Below are 17,442 nucleotides of genomic sequence, written 5' to 3'. Positions count from 1 at the left end.
TAAAGTTTCTAAAACGCTTAATCAAGTGGTTTTGAGAAACGTAACCTTTTTTTCCATCATATTTTCCTTTAGGATTGTGAAATCAAGGAGGAGGGCAAGAAGCATTTCCTGATTCTTTACAACGTCCACCTAGATCAAGCTGGAGGGGTCGATTTTCAAGCAGCCAATGCTAAATCCAGTGCACATCTGAAAGTCAAAGGTAATTCACTTGTAGATGTAACACCCTTTGGGCTTTATTAGTCAGGGGGAGAAGAGGCAAGGTTTAGTTATCAAAGTGTTTATTTCCCCGCAAACAGATAGACAATATCATATAAACGTTGCACCAGTAGAAGAAACAGATGAAGAACATTTTGCATTATTTTTGTAAGGACCAAACTGTCTGTTCCGCGCTTAGGGCCATAATACATAAAGTTTGATCCCGTGGCAAAGGAAGTGAAATGATTTTGAACTATGCTGCCCAGGAAATAGGGACCAAATCAAACTATTTCTGTTTTAATTTTTTTAAGTGTGCCACAGGGGGAGTCAGTGTATCTTTTAAAGTATTACATAAAGAGCAAATGAACAGGACACAATAAATTTGTGAAGTTTAGCCCATACAAATCAATGACTTAATTTGGGTGTGCAAATTGCGTAAAATGGTGCCTCAGCCACCCTGTTCGGTCCTTTCAATATTAATAAAGTAGCAAAAATGGTGCCAAATGGTTTTCCCCTCAGGTTGTACTTTAGAGACATGCTAGGTATTATGGCCTAGTTGGTCCATTAATGTATACTTCAGTTGATCAACTTTTAACTGATTGCTTATTATCAGGATTAAATTTTGTTCACAAGTAAATTTTCAAATTAAACAATTGTTACGGTGATGTATCAATGAGATCTGTCTGCTTTGACACTGCTCTCAAAATCTTAAGTACAATTCCTAGTGATGTTTTTAGCACATCCGCTATTGCAGTTTTTTAATCATAATTCTGTTTGCACTTATGCAATCAGTTGTTTTGTAACTAAGCGGCTACTAAGAACAATATATGCTTTGCTGGCATTTTGCATGTTGCTGGAGGACCTATTTGGGAGGTGCCAAAAGTTTGATGGACAGCGGCAGATTAGCCTGGCAGATGCTGTCTTCAGTGGGAAGTGCTGCTATTTTAAAAGACACATTCCTTATGGAGCGTAAGCTTGTAGAGGGGGAGGGCGGAAGGGGCGGCGCATGCATTGCACATTTACTGCTGACAGCGTCCATCTGCGTGGAGGCAGCCAATGGGCATTGGGGAGGGACCCTGAGAGCCCACCCTCTTTTTACCCTCAGGTGGCCTCTTTCGCTGGCAGAGGTTAAATAGCTTCACTGTGGCGGGGGGCTCTCTCGGAGGTAGCCAGCATGGAGAGCAGGGGGTGAGGGGCAGCAGCTCTCTTGAGAGTGCACAAGTAATAACCTGGATATGTCTTCTCTTGGGAAAGCCCGGGTGATCGGCCTGCTGAGGCCCCTTAAGGATGTGGCAGTGACGGCTGGGGAGTCCGCAACCTTTGAGTGCGAGCTATCCTATGAGGGGATACCGGTGGAATGGTTCCTCAACGACCAGAAGCTGGAGCCTAGCGACAAGGTAAGTCCTTCACATCTTCTAACCCTTCTCACTGCAACATCATTCAACTCTTGCTCTACTCAATCAGTAGAATAGCTGATCCACTCACCCCATTCATTCTTCTTTAATCACATTATTACACAATTCTCATCACTGGATTAAAATTTAAATACAGCTGAGGCTTCTTTTTAATTCTTTCTTGTTGACCATTTCGTGCACAACTTAAATATTTGATGGGATATTGACCAAAGGCCTGCAGTGCTGTTGGCAGTGCTGCTCGCTCTCATTATAGCATACAATTTTATAAATTATTTGATAGTTTTTTTATTTCCACAACAAACTTTGTTGAATTTTCCGTCGTAATATCCGGGTTTTTTTTACACATGGTACTGGCAACCAACCACTTTGCTAGCTGTAATATTGGTGATGTTTCATCGCGTGCCTCTGTTGGCCCAGGGCTATCGCCGTAGTTATGTAGTCACTTTACTGTATATGGGGATTAGCAGGCTTCGAATTCCACTCCGGGCACCTGATCCGGCCTTCAAGATAGCCTCCTGGCCAGATCTGCCTGCCAAGCGTTTCTCGCCAGCTATTTTTAACGGCCCTCGAGTGCGGCCGATTTGCAAGACCCTCAGGGGGCCCGGGAAGTTTTTAATAGCGCGCTTAACTGCAATAACACATGCATACACTGAATACTTCACTTAGAGGAAAGTGCTGTAGCTAATTAAACAGAGTAAACTGTGGCCTTAAAGGAAGTGGAATGGAAGGCGCACGCTCCATTATAAATTCAGTTTACAGCTTGCTACACCAAACTCAGTGTGCGCACACACATTTTCACACGGGTTTATGCGCTTTACTTTTTGTAGGAAAGCAAATACACATATTTACAACATACAGGTACTATATTTGTCTGCATTTTATGCACAGCATGACACTTCTCGTTTTGAATAGCAGAGCATATGCAAGCACCGCTCAACTCGAACCAACACTTTAAACAAATGAAGTGCCTGGTATGTGAGAGCTGATACTCTTCATGAAGACAGTCTCCTACTTTAAGTGCACAAGCACAGATTTTAAAGCACCTTCATTCCATCGATTCTAAAACATTCTGCAAGGTTGAATGGAATACAGACTATGTAAAAAAAAAAAGTGAGCCATTCTATTTTTTATTAACAAGCACATCTTTCAAGCGAATAATATTAGAATTAATTAGTAGCGGTTATTTTAAGGTCGCAACCTGTTCCTCACCAGGAGAAGAGAAGTAATTTTCTTTACTTTTCAACTGCAGCTGAACGTTTGCCTGATTATTGTTGTATTTTGAAATAAAAGATTTGTATTTTAATTCAGTAAGTCACATAGAAGAAACACACGTCGGGCTTTTAAAACATGAACATGGCCCTGGTGTATAGCATAGAATTTGACTTAGCATTACACACTGGGAGAGGTATGTGTGTTAAAGGAATATCAATAAACATGCCTTCTAACTGTTCCTTATCCAATTGAAGGTGATTTCTTCCTTTTAATTGAATTTCACATAAACAATTAATGCACCAATACGATGCAAATTGTGCAACATTAGATTAATTGACCATAAGTGTATTCTCTGGCCCAAAGAACATATTGCTCTTGGAATGCAAATTAAGTGACTCCTTGGGGTAATAGAACATTAGCACTAATCAGTTAAAATTAATATCACGAGGTAACTTTCGTTGGCTTCTTTTCTGAAGTCTCTCCTAGCCCATTCCATTGAATCACGTCTCACCAGCATTTGCTTAACCAGCTGTGTTACATATAGGCCATATCTTTTCAGGGAAATCGCCTGGTCTGTTTAAATAGTATCCACTCTCTTTCTACATAGGCTCATAGATATGTTAAATATTTATTTATTTTCATCTTTGATTTTTCTGCATAGATAGATAGATAGATAGATAGATAGATAGATAGATAGATAGATAGATAGATAGATAGATAGATAGATAGATAGATAGATAGATAGATAGATAGATATGTCTTCCAGGTTTAGCACAAGCACTAAGACAAGTTTCCATTTGTATAATGATCTGGAATTTATTATTGACATTTCCCTCATTACTAAAATAAATAGTGTATCCTTACTGTTTAAAAGTTTCTTGACAACATTCTTGTTAAAATACAGATTTGAGAAAGCACAGTTCTTAAAGGCCCATATAAGCCCAATAGGTCCCAAAACATCCCAATATACTCCTGGGAACATTCTGTAAACGTTAATAGTTGGCAACTGTTTTTGTCAACTGTAATTGCTTATACAAAATTGTGTAAAGATAAGTGTTTGTGATATTTTAACTTGATGACCTCTGTGAACCCCAGTCATAGCTTCCTTTGTTGAATATATCAATAAACATGACCATAACATTTATAGAATTCCATAAACTTCAAAGTTGCATTCCTCCAGCACTAGTCCTGACGCATGTGTAAAGTATTGTGGGCCTTTTTGTATACATTTGCATTGCGTGTTCAGAAATCGCCTTTGGAATTGATTTTCAAGGTTTACCCATGGAGCTGCTCGTACATGGTGGTAGTAGTAGTACGTAGGCTAGTACTGATACACCACTTCTGAAGTAACTTTCATTTTATGACATGAAGCTTCACAGATAGAGAATAAAGGTAGATGATGCGAGGAAGCTACCTTGATGTTTCAGTCATTAGTCAGTTGTCACCTATGTTACTGTGAACCACATACTGCCAGACCACTAAACTGATTAATTATTACAAGAATAATAGACAACTACAAGGCTCCGGCAATATGTTAAGCTTCCATGCACTAAAATATTGTCATCTACATTACACTTTAGGAAATGCTCCCCGCACAGCATTCATTTCTCGCCATTTATCTCTTAATAATCATCCTCAGAAGGGTGTTCGCAGGCCGCCTCATAATATTATTATCATTATTATTATTATTATTATTATTGAAGGCATTTTCTTTTGTAGCATGAACTGTAATTACTCTAGACTTCATCTTACTCTCCCATTTCCATTCATTTCTCCAGGTAGCCTTACATTTTCCCGTGCTAACTTCCCTTTAATATCTGACTAGATCTCTTTATATTCCCTAGCCTTATTGACCTTTATCGTGCTCCTTGTTTACAAATCCTTAAGTGCCTGCCACCGATCTGCAGTCAAGATACTGTTCCTTGAGTTCCTTTTAGGTGTTTAATCTTAGTAGATGCCAAGCTAAAATCAATGTACAGACCAGCAGTCTGTTGCCATTCATATAGGATGTAGAAATTCACCACAGGCCCATCAACTTTTGTAAAAGTTCATGAATTAAACTTACATTGTACACTAATTATATTGATAGCTAACATACAAGTTACTTTGAAGATTAGTGGCAGTGTCACCTGACGGAATTGTTGCTATTATTAATTATCCATCCCAAATACAGATTGAGAATAATTGTCAATACTAACTATTAACTAATTGGGTAGAGATCTATAGGGCAGAGGCATTCTTTTCCTTAATCGCGTGTTTCATGAACATTCTCAACAACACACAAATAACTAATCGGATTTTTTGTCATATTTTGCATGGGTTTGGAAGTCGGCATTCTCCACAAAGAAATGATCACATCTGATTGAAAAGTTCCGAAATCTTCCCCTCATTTAATTGTCACTGTTCCAAATTAAACATTTGGATGTTCTGTGTTTTTGGATAGGAAGCTCAGAGTGTTCATCTAGCAAAAATAGTGTCCTGCGGCATTGGCACATTATCACATTAAACTAAAAAACATTACCAACTCAATCTTCATCCAAGAAGTGTAGCAACAATGGCTTGTTATGGATCCTCAACCCCAACACTACACGAGGAACCAATTATTATGGCTGTCACAATGTATTTGCCTGTCCTATTTCGCACTTCACACACATGGCTCACTTCATATCAGTGAGAATCATTGTACTTAAGTTCAATAAGCTGTTACTGTGCTTAAGTATTATTGTAATTATGACCACTTACCAATTTCACTTTTTATAACAATTTTCCATAAATAATGTAGTTTGAAATAGAAAACACGACTTTGAATGTACTTCCCTACGTTGTCAGGGAAGCGAATGCATGAGTCCCCTATAGTGATAGCAATTATGGCCTGATGGGGGGGGGTATGTGTGTGTGTATATGTGTATCTTCACCCTAGATTATGCCCCACCCCAAGTCCAACTCCTTTCTGTCCTGTTCTCAGATACAATAGTAGTCAAACTACAGTGCATATTAACCAAATCCTACTCATGATAGCCGCACTGCTAGACTACAGCCAGTCATCCAAACATTTTTTTTCATTGCTACTTCTTTGCAGGGGGGGAGCACTGTGATGTGGCCAAAGAGAGTGATGCTGCCATGATTTGAAACACCAACATAAATCAAGACATATCTTTCTGTGTTTTTCTTTATTTATGATTAGACTGTAACGTTTAGAACTGATACAATTTGTGAATATAAATGGCTCTGCGTGTTGCAGCTCAGTGGGTTAAAGCACTGTTCGTCATCTAATAGGTTGTCACACGCTCTGAAGGAAGAATCCACACGCTTATTCTCAGGGATGCTCAGTTAAGCGATGCTGGGGAAGTCAAACTAACAGCGAAAGAGTTCAAGACCCAAGCCAATCTTATTGTGAAAGGTAAAGCCTGTTGAGGTCGAGATGTCCAAATACCATGGGTGAATCAGCATTGCCTTTATTACAAGCCTTTACGTTTCTTCTTTCAGAACCCCCAGTTGAGTTTACTAAGCCTCTTGAGGATCAGACGGTTGAAGAAGAAGCCACCGCAGTACTTGAATGTGAGCTTTCCAGAGAGAATGCCGAGGTCCGATGGTTTAGAAACGGAACTGAACTTCACAAAACAAAGAAATATGATATCATCTCAGAAGGAAGAGTTAGGAAACTTGTCATCCACAGCTGCACACTGGATGATACCCGCACATATACCTGCGATGCCAAGGATTTTAAGACATCTGCCTTCCTCAATGTAGAACGTAAGTGGTCAATTTGGAGCATCATTAAAAATCTTTATTTACAATCTTTATCCCTCAAATACTACTGATTGTATATGTTATAGAGACTAAATAAGTCTCAAGCTTAGTCCCAGATTTACAAACCTATCACACAACACGGCACAGCCCCAAAAGTTGCTGTTCTGCTTTGCATGAGAGGAAGAGAGCAGGAAAATCCCCTATCAACAGAGATATGACACCACCCTGTTTTCTCCAGAGCGCTGGTCGTACAATCAGTCTGCTGAGCACCACATACACACCTTTGCACCACAGTGCAAAGGTACCCGCATGAGTCTAGCATACATTTGTACAGGGAGGCTGCCCTTCCAGTACAAAATACTATGCTTAGACTGACTTTAAAATGTTTACCACTTTAGATGTGAACTGTACAGTGCAGCACACATGCAGAGTGGGGAAAAAAGGTAGGAGAAGTAAAAGCATCTCTCCTTTTTAATGCCTGCTTTCAAGAGCCCTTAATGTTTGTTGCAAAAGCCTGTCTACTTTTGTTAATAGATAGGGCTTTGTGTGGAACATTACGGGTGGTTGCACGTGAATGCCAAGCACGGCCCGTGCCGGGCGTTATACTGGGGCGGTGACGTCAGGCAGGGGAGGGTCAGGGTGGAGGGTTGTAAAATGCGGGCTATGGACCATTAAAGGTAAGTACCGAAGAAAAAAACCGAATTTTGTTGCCCACGCTGCATCGCCAAATGTGATGCAGAGTGGGCAACGAAATTCGTTTTATTTATTTTTATCGGTACTTACCTCTAATGGTCCATATCCCGCATTTTACAACTCCCCACCCTGACCCTCCCCTGCCTGATGTCACCGCCCCAGTATAACGCCCGGCACGGGCTGTGCCTGGTGAATGCCCATGTACCCCACAATTGAACACCTCCATGATGCAGATTAACGCAAAGCAGCACTACACGCAGGTTTGCGTCACTTTCTCTTACAAACCCACTTGCATACCAATTTGCTCTGGTTTGTAAATCCCAGAAAATGATTTTGTGTTGGTCTGTGTTAAAAAAATAATGCAAATCGAGCTCAAAATATTTGTAAATCTGGGCCTTAGTTTTCAACCCAAAGTCGGTGTTTTGTTTCTGTTAAGAATCAAAACTAAAATTATGCATTTGCCAATCATTCAAGTACTTTGAAAAACGTGTTTTTTTTCTTTTCAACAATGCATAATATACCACCATACTTTCATGTCTTTAGCAGCTTTGGGACTTGAAAACCCTTCCAATTCTGCTTTGTATAATTCACTCTATTCAGAAATGTTCTGCGACCATGGTTCACTATAATTAATAACACATATGTATTCATAACATTAGCTTGTGTTCGACAAATGTTGATCATTAAACTGGTTTTAAGCATATTTCATTTTTGCTTTTCATTTTAGCTCTACATGTTGAGTTTTCGAAGCCGCTTTCAGATCTTGAAGTTAAAGAAAAGGAGGTGGCTCGCTTTGAATGTGAGGTTTCTCGAGAAAGTGCTAAGGTTTGTAATTCCTGTGACTACACAGAGTTATTAGCTTCTCATCAATATCAATTATCCTTTTCGGTGCCCCCTTTTAATGCTCAACTATCACGTAAAATATGCCAATGCTCTTTTGACCGTGAGGTCTATGACCTAAGCAAACGTATGCAATGAGGGTTATTGGCAGTATTTAAATTGTTAAAGAACGAGTCCTGGTGCCCCAAGCTGTGCTCAGAAGGCTGTGGTTGGTGCTATTAAATGTCAGCGTCCTGGATACCAAGGCTGCATGATATTAAATCCACCCAGGCCTCTTTCATCCACTACCAGAAACACCCCTCCCCTTTATCTCCCTGTTGCAAGTTCTTCCTTTACTCATTCTCATCTGCCTCTCTGGTGTTACTCCTATGCAAACAGCACTATGTATTATGAAACAATCACGCTGTTACCTTTCTCTGACAAAACGTCAAAGCAAGCATTTCCCACTTTGGAATACCCTTTCACCAGAAGTATCTACCCAGTTCTCCCCACAATGTCTAGTGTACGTCTACACATCTTACATTTTAAATAAGCATGCAATAACGAGGCCCAAACGCTTTTTCTCGAATCTGATGGAAAATTATGTTCAAGGTCACTCACAGCCTAGGAGACCACCCAACTCATCTGATATGCCATCAACACACCTTCCCTGAAAAGGAATGCACTCTTTACTTGACAATTGCACTGAGTTTAACTTATTGTTTCGACCCATTCATAAATCTAATTGCATCCCCTATGTAACTGTGCGATCCTTGATGTCATTATGCTTCCTTAATGCAATTGGTTCCTACTAAAGGTAATGTCCACACAATAGAAAGTAAGACATTGAAATATGCATCTATATTAAATCATGATGCTGTAATTAATAATGCAGTGTAATATGATTAGCTACAATTACATTTTTATGAATTAAAAATAAACCCCAAGCACAAAAAGCTTGCACAAAGTGCAGATCACAGTATTCTGAGTCTCACTAATTTAATAGGAAACCAATGGAAGTGGGGTGCTGTCTGGAATGTAGCCTATAGAGGATTTAAATCCAGCGACGGCTCGTGGAGGGAGTTACGGTGGGGCAGGAGGGCTGGGAGGGGGAGGGGCAGGGCGGAGGTTGCTAAAAACCGGCATATGGATAATTGCAGGTAAGTAAACAATTTAATTAATAAAACGATTTTCGTAGCTCGCACTGCATTGCATTTTGCGATGCAAGGCGCACTACGAAATTCGTTTTATTAATTAAATTGTTTACTTACCTGCAATTATCCATATGCCGGTTTTTAGCAACCTCCGCCCTGCCCCTCCCCCTCCCCGCCCTCCTGCCCCACCGTAACTCCCTCCACGAGCCGTCGCTGTTTAAATCCCCTCGGGGTCTGTGAGGCCTTTGTTTTATTTGTTAGAACATTCTGCCCTCTAGTGGTGAATGTTTGAATTGCCTGTCGTAGAAGGCTATACTGGCCAATAAAGACTGGCTTCAGAGTTTAAGGTGCGAGCCAAAGGCGAGAGCCTTTAACAAAGGAGCTGGACTTTAATGCTGATGTAGCCCAGCTACGGAGGGCCATAAGGCTATTAGGACATTCCACCACTAGAGGGCAGAATGTTCTAACAAATAAAACAAAAGCCTCACAGAGCTTGAGGGGATTGAAATCCTCTCGGTCTCCGTGAGGCCTATGATCACAGTAATAGCTGTGAACGACAATATTGGAATGTTGGAGCTCCAGGCTTCTACCGGCCATTAGAAGCCTGGAGTACTCCAATGTTTTTAATGGCACTCACAAGATTCCAATGTTCTCATATAAATATCTCTATATTCATTTTGGAAGTGGCAGAGGTATAAGACTTCATGTCGCACATTCACCCACTCTAAATGGTCCTCAACTTTTGAGTCAAATTTTAAAAAACAAACCCATCCATCAGGTAGCTGTCCCTTAAGACAAACTGGGAATATTAATTCATTTGTAATTCACTACTAGGAGTCTGATTTTAAGCTATGCTATAATACTTTTTTTTTTTATTATGCAGGTTCGCTGGTTTAAGGATGGCATAGAGATCAGGAAAGGCAAAAAATATGATATCATTTCTAAAGGTGCTGTGCGCACTCTGGTAGTCAACAAATGCTTATTTGATGATGAAGCTGAGTATACATGTGAAGCAGGAACCTCTAGAACATCTGGAATGCTTACAGTGATAGGTATGGAAAAAGTTATATAAGTTAATAAAAAATATCCTTAAATGTGATAATGAGTGAAACAAATGTCATTGAATTTCTGTGATTTACATTGCAGAAGAGGAAGCAACTTTCACCAAAAACCTTGCCAACGTAGAAGCTACTGAAACAGACACAGTGAAATTGATCTGTGAGGTCTCCAAGGCCAGTGCGGAAGTGCTCTGGTACAAAGGGGACGAGGAGCTGCCAGAGAGCGGCCGATATGAACACATTGCTGATGTCAGAAAGAGGATCCTGGTCATACAGAACGTCAGCCTCAGTGATGCTGCTGAATACAACTGCAGACTTCCAAAGTCTCGCACCAGTGCAAAACTTAAAGTTAACGGTAAGAATACTAATGCTGACAACAAGTCCTCTACAGCATAGGAGACCCAACAGTGTCATGGCGGGCTCTCATGCTTGTTGTGTATGTGTGTTTCAGAGCTTGCTGCCGAGTTCATTTCCAGGCCACAGAACCTCGAGGTGCTTGAAGGAGAGAAAGCCGAGTTTGTCTGCTCTGTATCCAAAGACACATATGAAGTCAAGTGGCTCAAGGGTGACGTTGCGCTAGAGAGCGGTGACAAATACGACATCATTGCTGATGGGAAGAGGAGAATTCTTGTTGTTAAGGATTCTGTGCCAAAAACAGACGAGGGAAGCTATGCTGCCATGGTTGGTGCTTCAAGAGCAACAGCTGATTTAACAGTCATTGGTAAGTTTTTTGTGTTTGTGGTAGTAGTGCTGACTATCCAGAGAGTTACCTTATTCATGGTCTACAAAATGAATATTTTACAAAGAGATTTTCTCACAACATGATAAAAAAGATGTCAAATATAGGCCATTGTTCCTTCTTTTTAAAAAAGGCTTAAAAGTTGCTAGGATTGATCGCACACCAGTTTCTATAGCTGGTGCAGTGTGTGTAGAGGCAGCCAAAAAGTATATATATACACACACACACACACACACACACACACACACACACACACACACACGCACCAGGGCAGAGAAGGTAAATGTAGCTCAATAACACCTTATGTAGAACAACTGTATGCACATTCACACATTTATTACTATAGTGCAAAGGTCACATTCGAGTTTATTACCAGAGTACAGCAAAACTGAAATGAGAACTTGTCACTGCCTCAAAGATTGTATGATACATTTACTTTACAGAGAAACAGCTCTTTTAATAGTCATGTTAATTTAATTTTACCTTACTGCACAAATCTAGCACTCTGAATCCTGGTTTGGGTTTAATAAGTGCACTTGGAAAAACATACTGGGCTTAAACCATATATACAGATATGCTGAGAATAATATGTAATGTATTACCATTATTGAGGGGTGAGGTTTTAGGACACACTTGAAGCTTCACCTCTTGAGAGCCATTGCCCCTCCCCACAATTAAAAATGCAAATAGATAGCATGTTACTCCCTCTGCATCTGCATATATAGTATAATATATATTTTTATATTCAGAATAATCATGAACATGTTTTGATAATACAACGATTTTATCTTTCTAGAATTACATATAAACGTTGTAAAAGTGTACTCATTACTTTCTTTGTCTTCACAGAAAAACTCAGGATTATAACTCCAATTAAGGACCAACAAGTTAAAGAAGGGCAGGAGCTGGTCTTTAACTGTGAAGTCAATACTGAAGGGGCCAAAGCTAAGTGGCACAAAAATGATGAAGCAATTTTTGATAGTCCAAAATATATCATGGTCCATAAAGATCTCGTGTACACTCTCAGAATTAGAGATGCACAACAAGATGATCAAGCTAACTATACCATTTCTTTGACAAACCACCGTGGTGAACACGTGAAGTGCTCTGCTACTCTCTCTGTGCAAGGTAAGCCATTTGCGTTGTTCTTGCCAAACTAATCAAATACGTTCTACGTGCTTAACTTGTGTGTCATTAGGTTTACATTTACCTGTGTAATTTTCTATTAAAATTATCTTGTGTATCTAAAAATAGTAAATATCGACCTGACTCCTAAATTGTTTTGCACTAATTCACAAGATCCAAATTATTTTTTATCCTCATTTCAACAGAGGAGGATCTTAGGATTGTGGAACCAATCGAAGACATTGAGACAATGGAGAAAAAATCTGTCACGTTCTGCTGCAAAGTGAACCGCCCTAATGCCACAGTTGCATGGATGAAAAATGGTCAAGAAGTGGTTCTGGACAGGCGTGTTTTGTATAAAGTAGACAAGTACAAGCACTCCCTTATAATTAAAGACTGTGGCTTTGTCGATGAAGGGGAATACACCGTTACTGCCGGACAAGACAAAGCTGTGGCGGAACTCATTATCACTGAAGCTCCAACTGACTTTACTCAGCACCTTACGGATCAGACTGTTGTTGAATTTGAAGATGCAGTCTTCACCTGCCAGCTTTCGAAAGAAAAGGCAAACGTGAAGTGGTACAGAAATGGACGTGAAATCAGAGAGGGCAAAAGGTATACAGATGGACTCATTGTGAATGAAAGGTCCAATGCACTGAATGTTTCACAATTAGTTACTTCAAATCCAACTTTCTTCTTAATTTTCCTTATTCAGGTACCAGTTTGAAAAAGATGGAAGCTTACACAGACTTGTAATAAAAGAATGCAGACCAGAAGATGAATGCGAATACTCTTGTGGGGTCGATGACAGAAGATCCAGAGCAAGACTTTTTGTTGAGGGTAAGTGTAAAATCTATTTTTTTTCAGCTTTCTTCAACTCCAACACAATATCACCCAGATTCAAGACATGTTTGTTGTTGCTACTTCTTTCTGTTCAGAAATTCCAGTGGAGATCATCAGGCCTCCTCTGGACGCCTTCGAAGCGCCAGGATCAGACGTCATATTTGAGGCTGAATTGAACAAAGACCGAGTGGAAGTCAAATGGCTGAGAAACAACATGATCATTGTCCAAGGCGACAAACACCAGATGATGAGTGAAGGCAAAGTCCACAGGCTTCAAGTGTGTGAGATCAGGCCCCGCGACCAAGGCGAATACAGGTTTATTGCCAAGGACAAAGAGGCCAGAGCCAAGCTTGAGCTGGCCGGTAAGTCTCTATTTGCAATTATAAGTGCCATGAAACACGGAGGTTCAAGATTTTAGAAACCCTCCAATCATTCCTACTAGGACTTTCCATTGGCAGTGCGGGCACAAATGAAAATAAAATACAACAGATATTATGTTAATTTAAATAAAATAATCGTATTGTTTCAAGTGAACACTTTCCAGTGAGTTAAGCACATGAAGTAGGAAAACACATTCCAACTCTCCAATCAAGAGACATGAAATTAAATTAAATTACATAAAAGAACTAAAATGTAAAATATATACGTCAGACAACTAGCAATTAGGATGCCGAGGTAGCATTGGAAACCATGATGAATATATTGAGGTTTTTTAACACCTCATATGTACCTCCTGATGAGCCCCTATGTCCGATTCTAATGGCTAAAATTCAGACCCGCATTAAATGTGAACATAAATAGCCCTTTTTATTGCAAGAATGATGTGTTATGAATTCGTTTCTATATTGCTGGGTCCAGAATGGCATCAAAAGGCATGTATTAACTAGACATGTGTGTTTGCAGCGGCTCCTAAAATCAAGACCGCAGATCAGAACATAGTCATCGATGCTGGGAAGCCTTTGACAATGGCTGTGCCCTACGACGCCTACCCCAGAGCCGAAGCAGAATGGTCGAAGGACGAAGAGGTTCTGCCCGACCTGCACGTCGACACAACCACGACGGACACCACCTTCAGGATCCCCGAAACAAAGAAGTCAGATAAAGGAAGATACAAGATCGTGCTCAAAAACAAACACGGCAAAGCAGAGGCCTTCATTAATCTGGATGTGATTGGTAAGAGAGGTTTTTTTTCCAGCGCCTGCACGACAAGCCAGCGTCAGGGATCGTCCCTAGAAAGGGACAGAGTAGTATGTTGAGCTGCAATACATAGGGCGATGGGGCTAGCAGCAGATTTGGGGTACCCGCTCAGAGCTGGTACACGTTGGGGAAATGGCTGTAGGCTGGGAGTTTCGAAATACCAAAGCAAAATAAATTGACTCACTTTCTGTAGAAGTTATGAACTCTCTTTAAACAGCAGAGATGCCAAATAATGCCCATGAAGTGGACACAAAAGAATGAAAACATTCTTGATTCATTCAGCCTATTTCAGCAGTTATTTTTTCTCAAATTAAAAAAAAGAAAATTAGTCTCCAGACATATTTGATGAAAATGAAGAGGAAAGATTTTATATATTAATGTTATTGTTGTACGAAGCACAAAAGCTGAATTCAATTCAATAGTTCTTGAATGTAACAGTGAATTACAAATAAGGGACATTTATCGTCTGCAATATGTGGGCACCAAAGAAAAATTAACAGGAAGGTTGTGTGACCTCCCTTGAACTGTATCCTCTCTTTCCTCTATTTGCAGATGTCCCAGGCCCAGTTCGAAATCTGGAAGTGACAGAAACATATGATGGTGAAGTGAGCCTTGCTTGGGAGGAGCCAGTGAGTGATGGTGGCAGTAAAATATTGGGTTATGTGGTGGAAAGGCGTGACATCAAGCGTAAAACCTGGATACTGGCAACTGACCGTGCAGACAGCTGTGAATATACCGTCACGGGTCTTCAGAAAGGAGGAGTCGAATACCTCTTCCGCGTGAGCGCCCAGAACAGAGTAGGAACTGGTGAACCTGTGGAAACTGATAAACCTGTGGAAGCAAAGAGCAAATTTGGTAAGTAGCATGGTCATGTTATGCAATGTTGAGCTTTACAAATCTAAATAAAGAAATAAGAAAGTGTTTTGTATTATGCAATCTCAAAAAAAATGTCCATAGTCCGGCAACGCTAATTATGTATATTGTTTTGCATTTCAGATGTGCCAGGTCCTCCTTTAAATGTAGATGTCTGCAATGTGAACAGGTTTGGCGCAACCATTACGTGGGAGACACCAGAGTACGATGGGGGCAGTGAAATCACTGCTTATATTATTGAGTTACGGGACCGAACCTCCATTAAGTGGGATACTGCAATGATCACCGGGCCAGAGGATCTTGCAGCTACGCTGAATGATGTTGTAGAAAACAAAGAATACATTTTCAGAGTTCGTGCAGAAAATCAAGCTGGAATCGGCAAACCAAGTGCTGCTACTCGTTCTGTGAAAATTATGGATCCAATTGGTAAGTACTAGTAAAGCAAAGGCAAAACTGCACTAATTGAGAGAGCCATGGGATTTCATGTGACTGAAAGGATTTAGAACATGGTCAATAACATAACATAGCATCGCAGAGAGGTCTTAAATTTAAACCAAAATGCCCATACTTCTGCATTAAGTGAGCACTGAAGTTTAAAATGCCCCCACCGACGTTAAATTTTCCGTCGGAAGAAGATAATTTCTCATTCTGTGATCTTTACATCCAGAAATGTATGCTTCGTTTTGGCTGCATTTGTAGTCCTGATGAATTGACTACGCTTTGACATTATGTTCATGTTACTAACAAACACTTTGTAGATTGTAGACTCCCCAGGTAAAAATGTGCCACTGCAGGCTACCCAACACATGTTGAAACACACCTCTGCACAGCCAGCAAGGTCCGCCACAAAATAAGGGCCTCCTCATAAGCTCTGTACAGAGTAACTTCCACCATTATCAATATCTCAAAAGCACACACAGTAATTGTAGTACAGTGTATTTCAAGTAACATATAATGATTAATCAGAATGTGACAGAACTTGAGTTTAGTGAAATTAATTGAGTTGGCCACCACAAAAACTAATACGTCAAATTATTTTTTAATGTTTTTAGAAAGACCAAGTCCTCCCATCAACCTTGCTCATTCAGACCAAACAAAGTCATCGGTGCAGCTTGCATGGGAGCCACCTCTTAAGGATGGAGGCAGTCCAATACTCGGCTATATTGTTGAAAGATGCGAGGCGGGATCTGACAAATGGATCCGATGCAACATGCGCCTTGCTTCTGACCTTACTTACAAGGTAAAGTGATTCATTTTTAGATGTGCCAGAAAATCTGATGTTCCGACCAGTTGGACATGCTGCCATAAGTATTAATATCAATGTTGTTGTACTGACAGTGACTGAAAATATTAATGGCATGTTTGGCCACTGTATCTGACCTGTTTGATCAGATGTACCCAATTATTTTCCTTGTGTGCTGGCTGCTATAAGTTTGCATATATTTTAAGCCATACAGTGACGTATTGGTTGCCCACTTTTGTTTTATGCTTCTAAAGTAAATATAGAAGTTCTCCACTTCTCATAACAATTCAAATATTGGTCTAAATCCACATCTGATTAATATTTAATGTGTTCTTAGTAGCTGTTTGTGGGTCACTGTAATTACAAACACCAAAAGCAGCCAATCCTATTTTAAGCTATGCAGCAAGTTATTCACTCTGGGTCATCCATTTTATCATTCTGAAAAGTTGTTCTTTTCCAGCGAGTCGACATTTCTCTTTCACGATTATATGTTGAGGCTCATGATTCCCGCATTTACAATGGCAGCTTATTTTAAACTAGTTTTGTCTCCTGTTGGCTGACCTAAGTCTTTGGAATTCTTAACTTACTGGCATCCAGTTGCTTCATGCTCTGTTACAATTTATCTGTAATCTTAAAATTGAATTTCTTGCTCTCTTGAATCTGAATTGGCGGCGCTAACTGCCTGCTGTCGGGTTTGATTTACATCTTTCTTTTTAGTTTTTCTTCCATGTTATTTTCCACATTTGTTTTTAGTGTGTTGATAGATTTGTTGAAGTGGAGAGGTACCTTTTTAAATTGCATGCATTGTACAGCTCTCTCCTACCCTTTGGAAGGTGGATGGCAAGGAAACTCTATAGCAAGGGCCAAAATACATAAAACCATTATTTACTAAGTAATTTAATACATCCTTTCTTTGTACCTCAGGTCACTGGCTTGAAACAGGGAGTTAGCTATTACTATCGGGTTTCTGCAGAAAATGCAGCAGGTGTTTCGGACCCTGCTGAGGCTATTGGTCCACTAACTGCAGATGATAAACACGGTAAGGCTCCTGTCCATTCTTTTTATTGACACACAACATTAAACTTCAGAACACAATTCAAATCGACCATATAAACATATAAACATA

At 40.1% G+C, this 17,442-nt stretch overlaps 1 protein-coding gene across 1 annotated transcript in view; it reads left to right on the top strand.

The window, feature by feature from the left end:
• TTN (titin) overlaps positions 1-17,442 on the top strand; it is a 380,526-nt gene that overhangs the window by 250,793 nt on the left and 112,291 nt on the right. The window contains exons 197-213 of the mRNA XM_086956205.1: positions 73-199; positions 1,450-1,592; positions 6,099-6,222; positions 6,309-6,575; positions 7,993-8,090; positions 10,122-10,290; positions 10,385-10,651; positions 10,748-11,017; positions 11,885-12,163; positions 12,367-12,775; positions 12,876-13,000; positions 13,099-13,365; positions 13,907-14,176; positions 14,753-15,055; positions 15,197-15,499; positions 16,126-16,313; positions 17,241-17,355. Of these exons, the coding sequence (XP_086812331.1) occupies positions 73-199; positions 1,450-1,592; positions 6,099-6,222; positions 6,309-6,575; positions 7,993-8,090; positions 10,122-10,290; positions 10,385-10,651; positions 10,748-11,017; positions 11,885-12,163; positions 12,367-12,775; positions 12,876-13,000; positions 13,099-13,365; positions 13,907-14,176; positions 14,753-15,055; positions 15,197-15,499; positions 16,126-16,313; positions 17,241-17,355 (3,724 nt within the window). The remainder of the gene's footprint in view (positions 1-72; positions 200-1,449; positions 1,593-6,098; positions 6,223-6,308; positions 6,576-7,992; positions 8,091-10,121; positions 10,291-10,384; positions 10,652-10,747; positions 11,018-11,884; positions 12,164-12,366; positions 12,776-12,875; positions 13,001-13,098; positions 13,366-13,906; positions 14,177-14,752; positions 15,056-15,196; positions 15,500-16,125; positions 16,314-17,240; positions 17,356-17,442) is intronic.

The sequence above is a fragment of the Lissotriton vulgaris genome, chromosome 2_1 (genome assembly GCF_964263255.1).
Source record: "Lissotriton vulgaris chromosome 2_1, aLisVul1.2, whole genome shotgun sequence".
Lineage (NCBI taxonomy): Eukaryota > Metazoa > Chordata > Amphibia > Caudata > Salamandridae > Lissotriton > Lissotriton vulgaris.
Note: the sequence above shows the minus strand (reverse complement) of the source record. Positions and strands in the feature narration are given on the sequence as shown.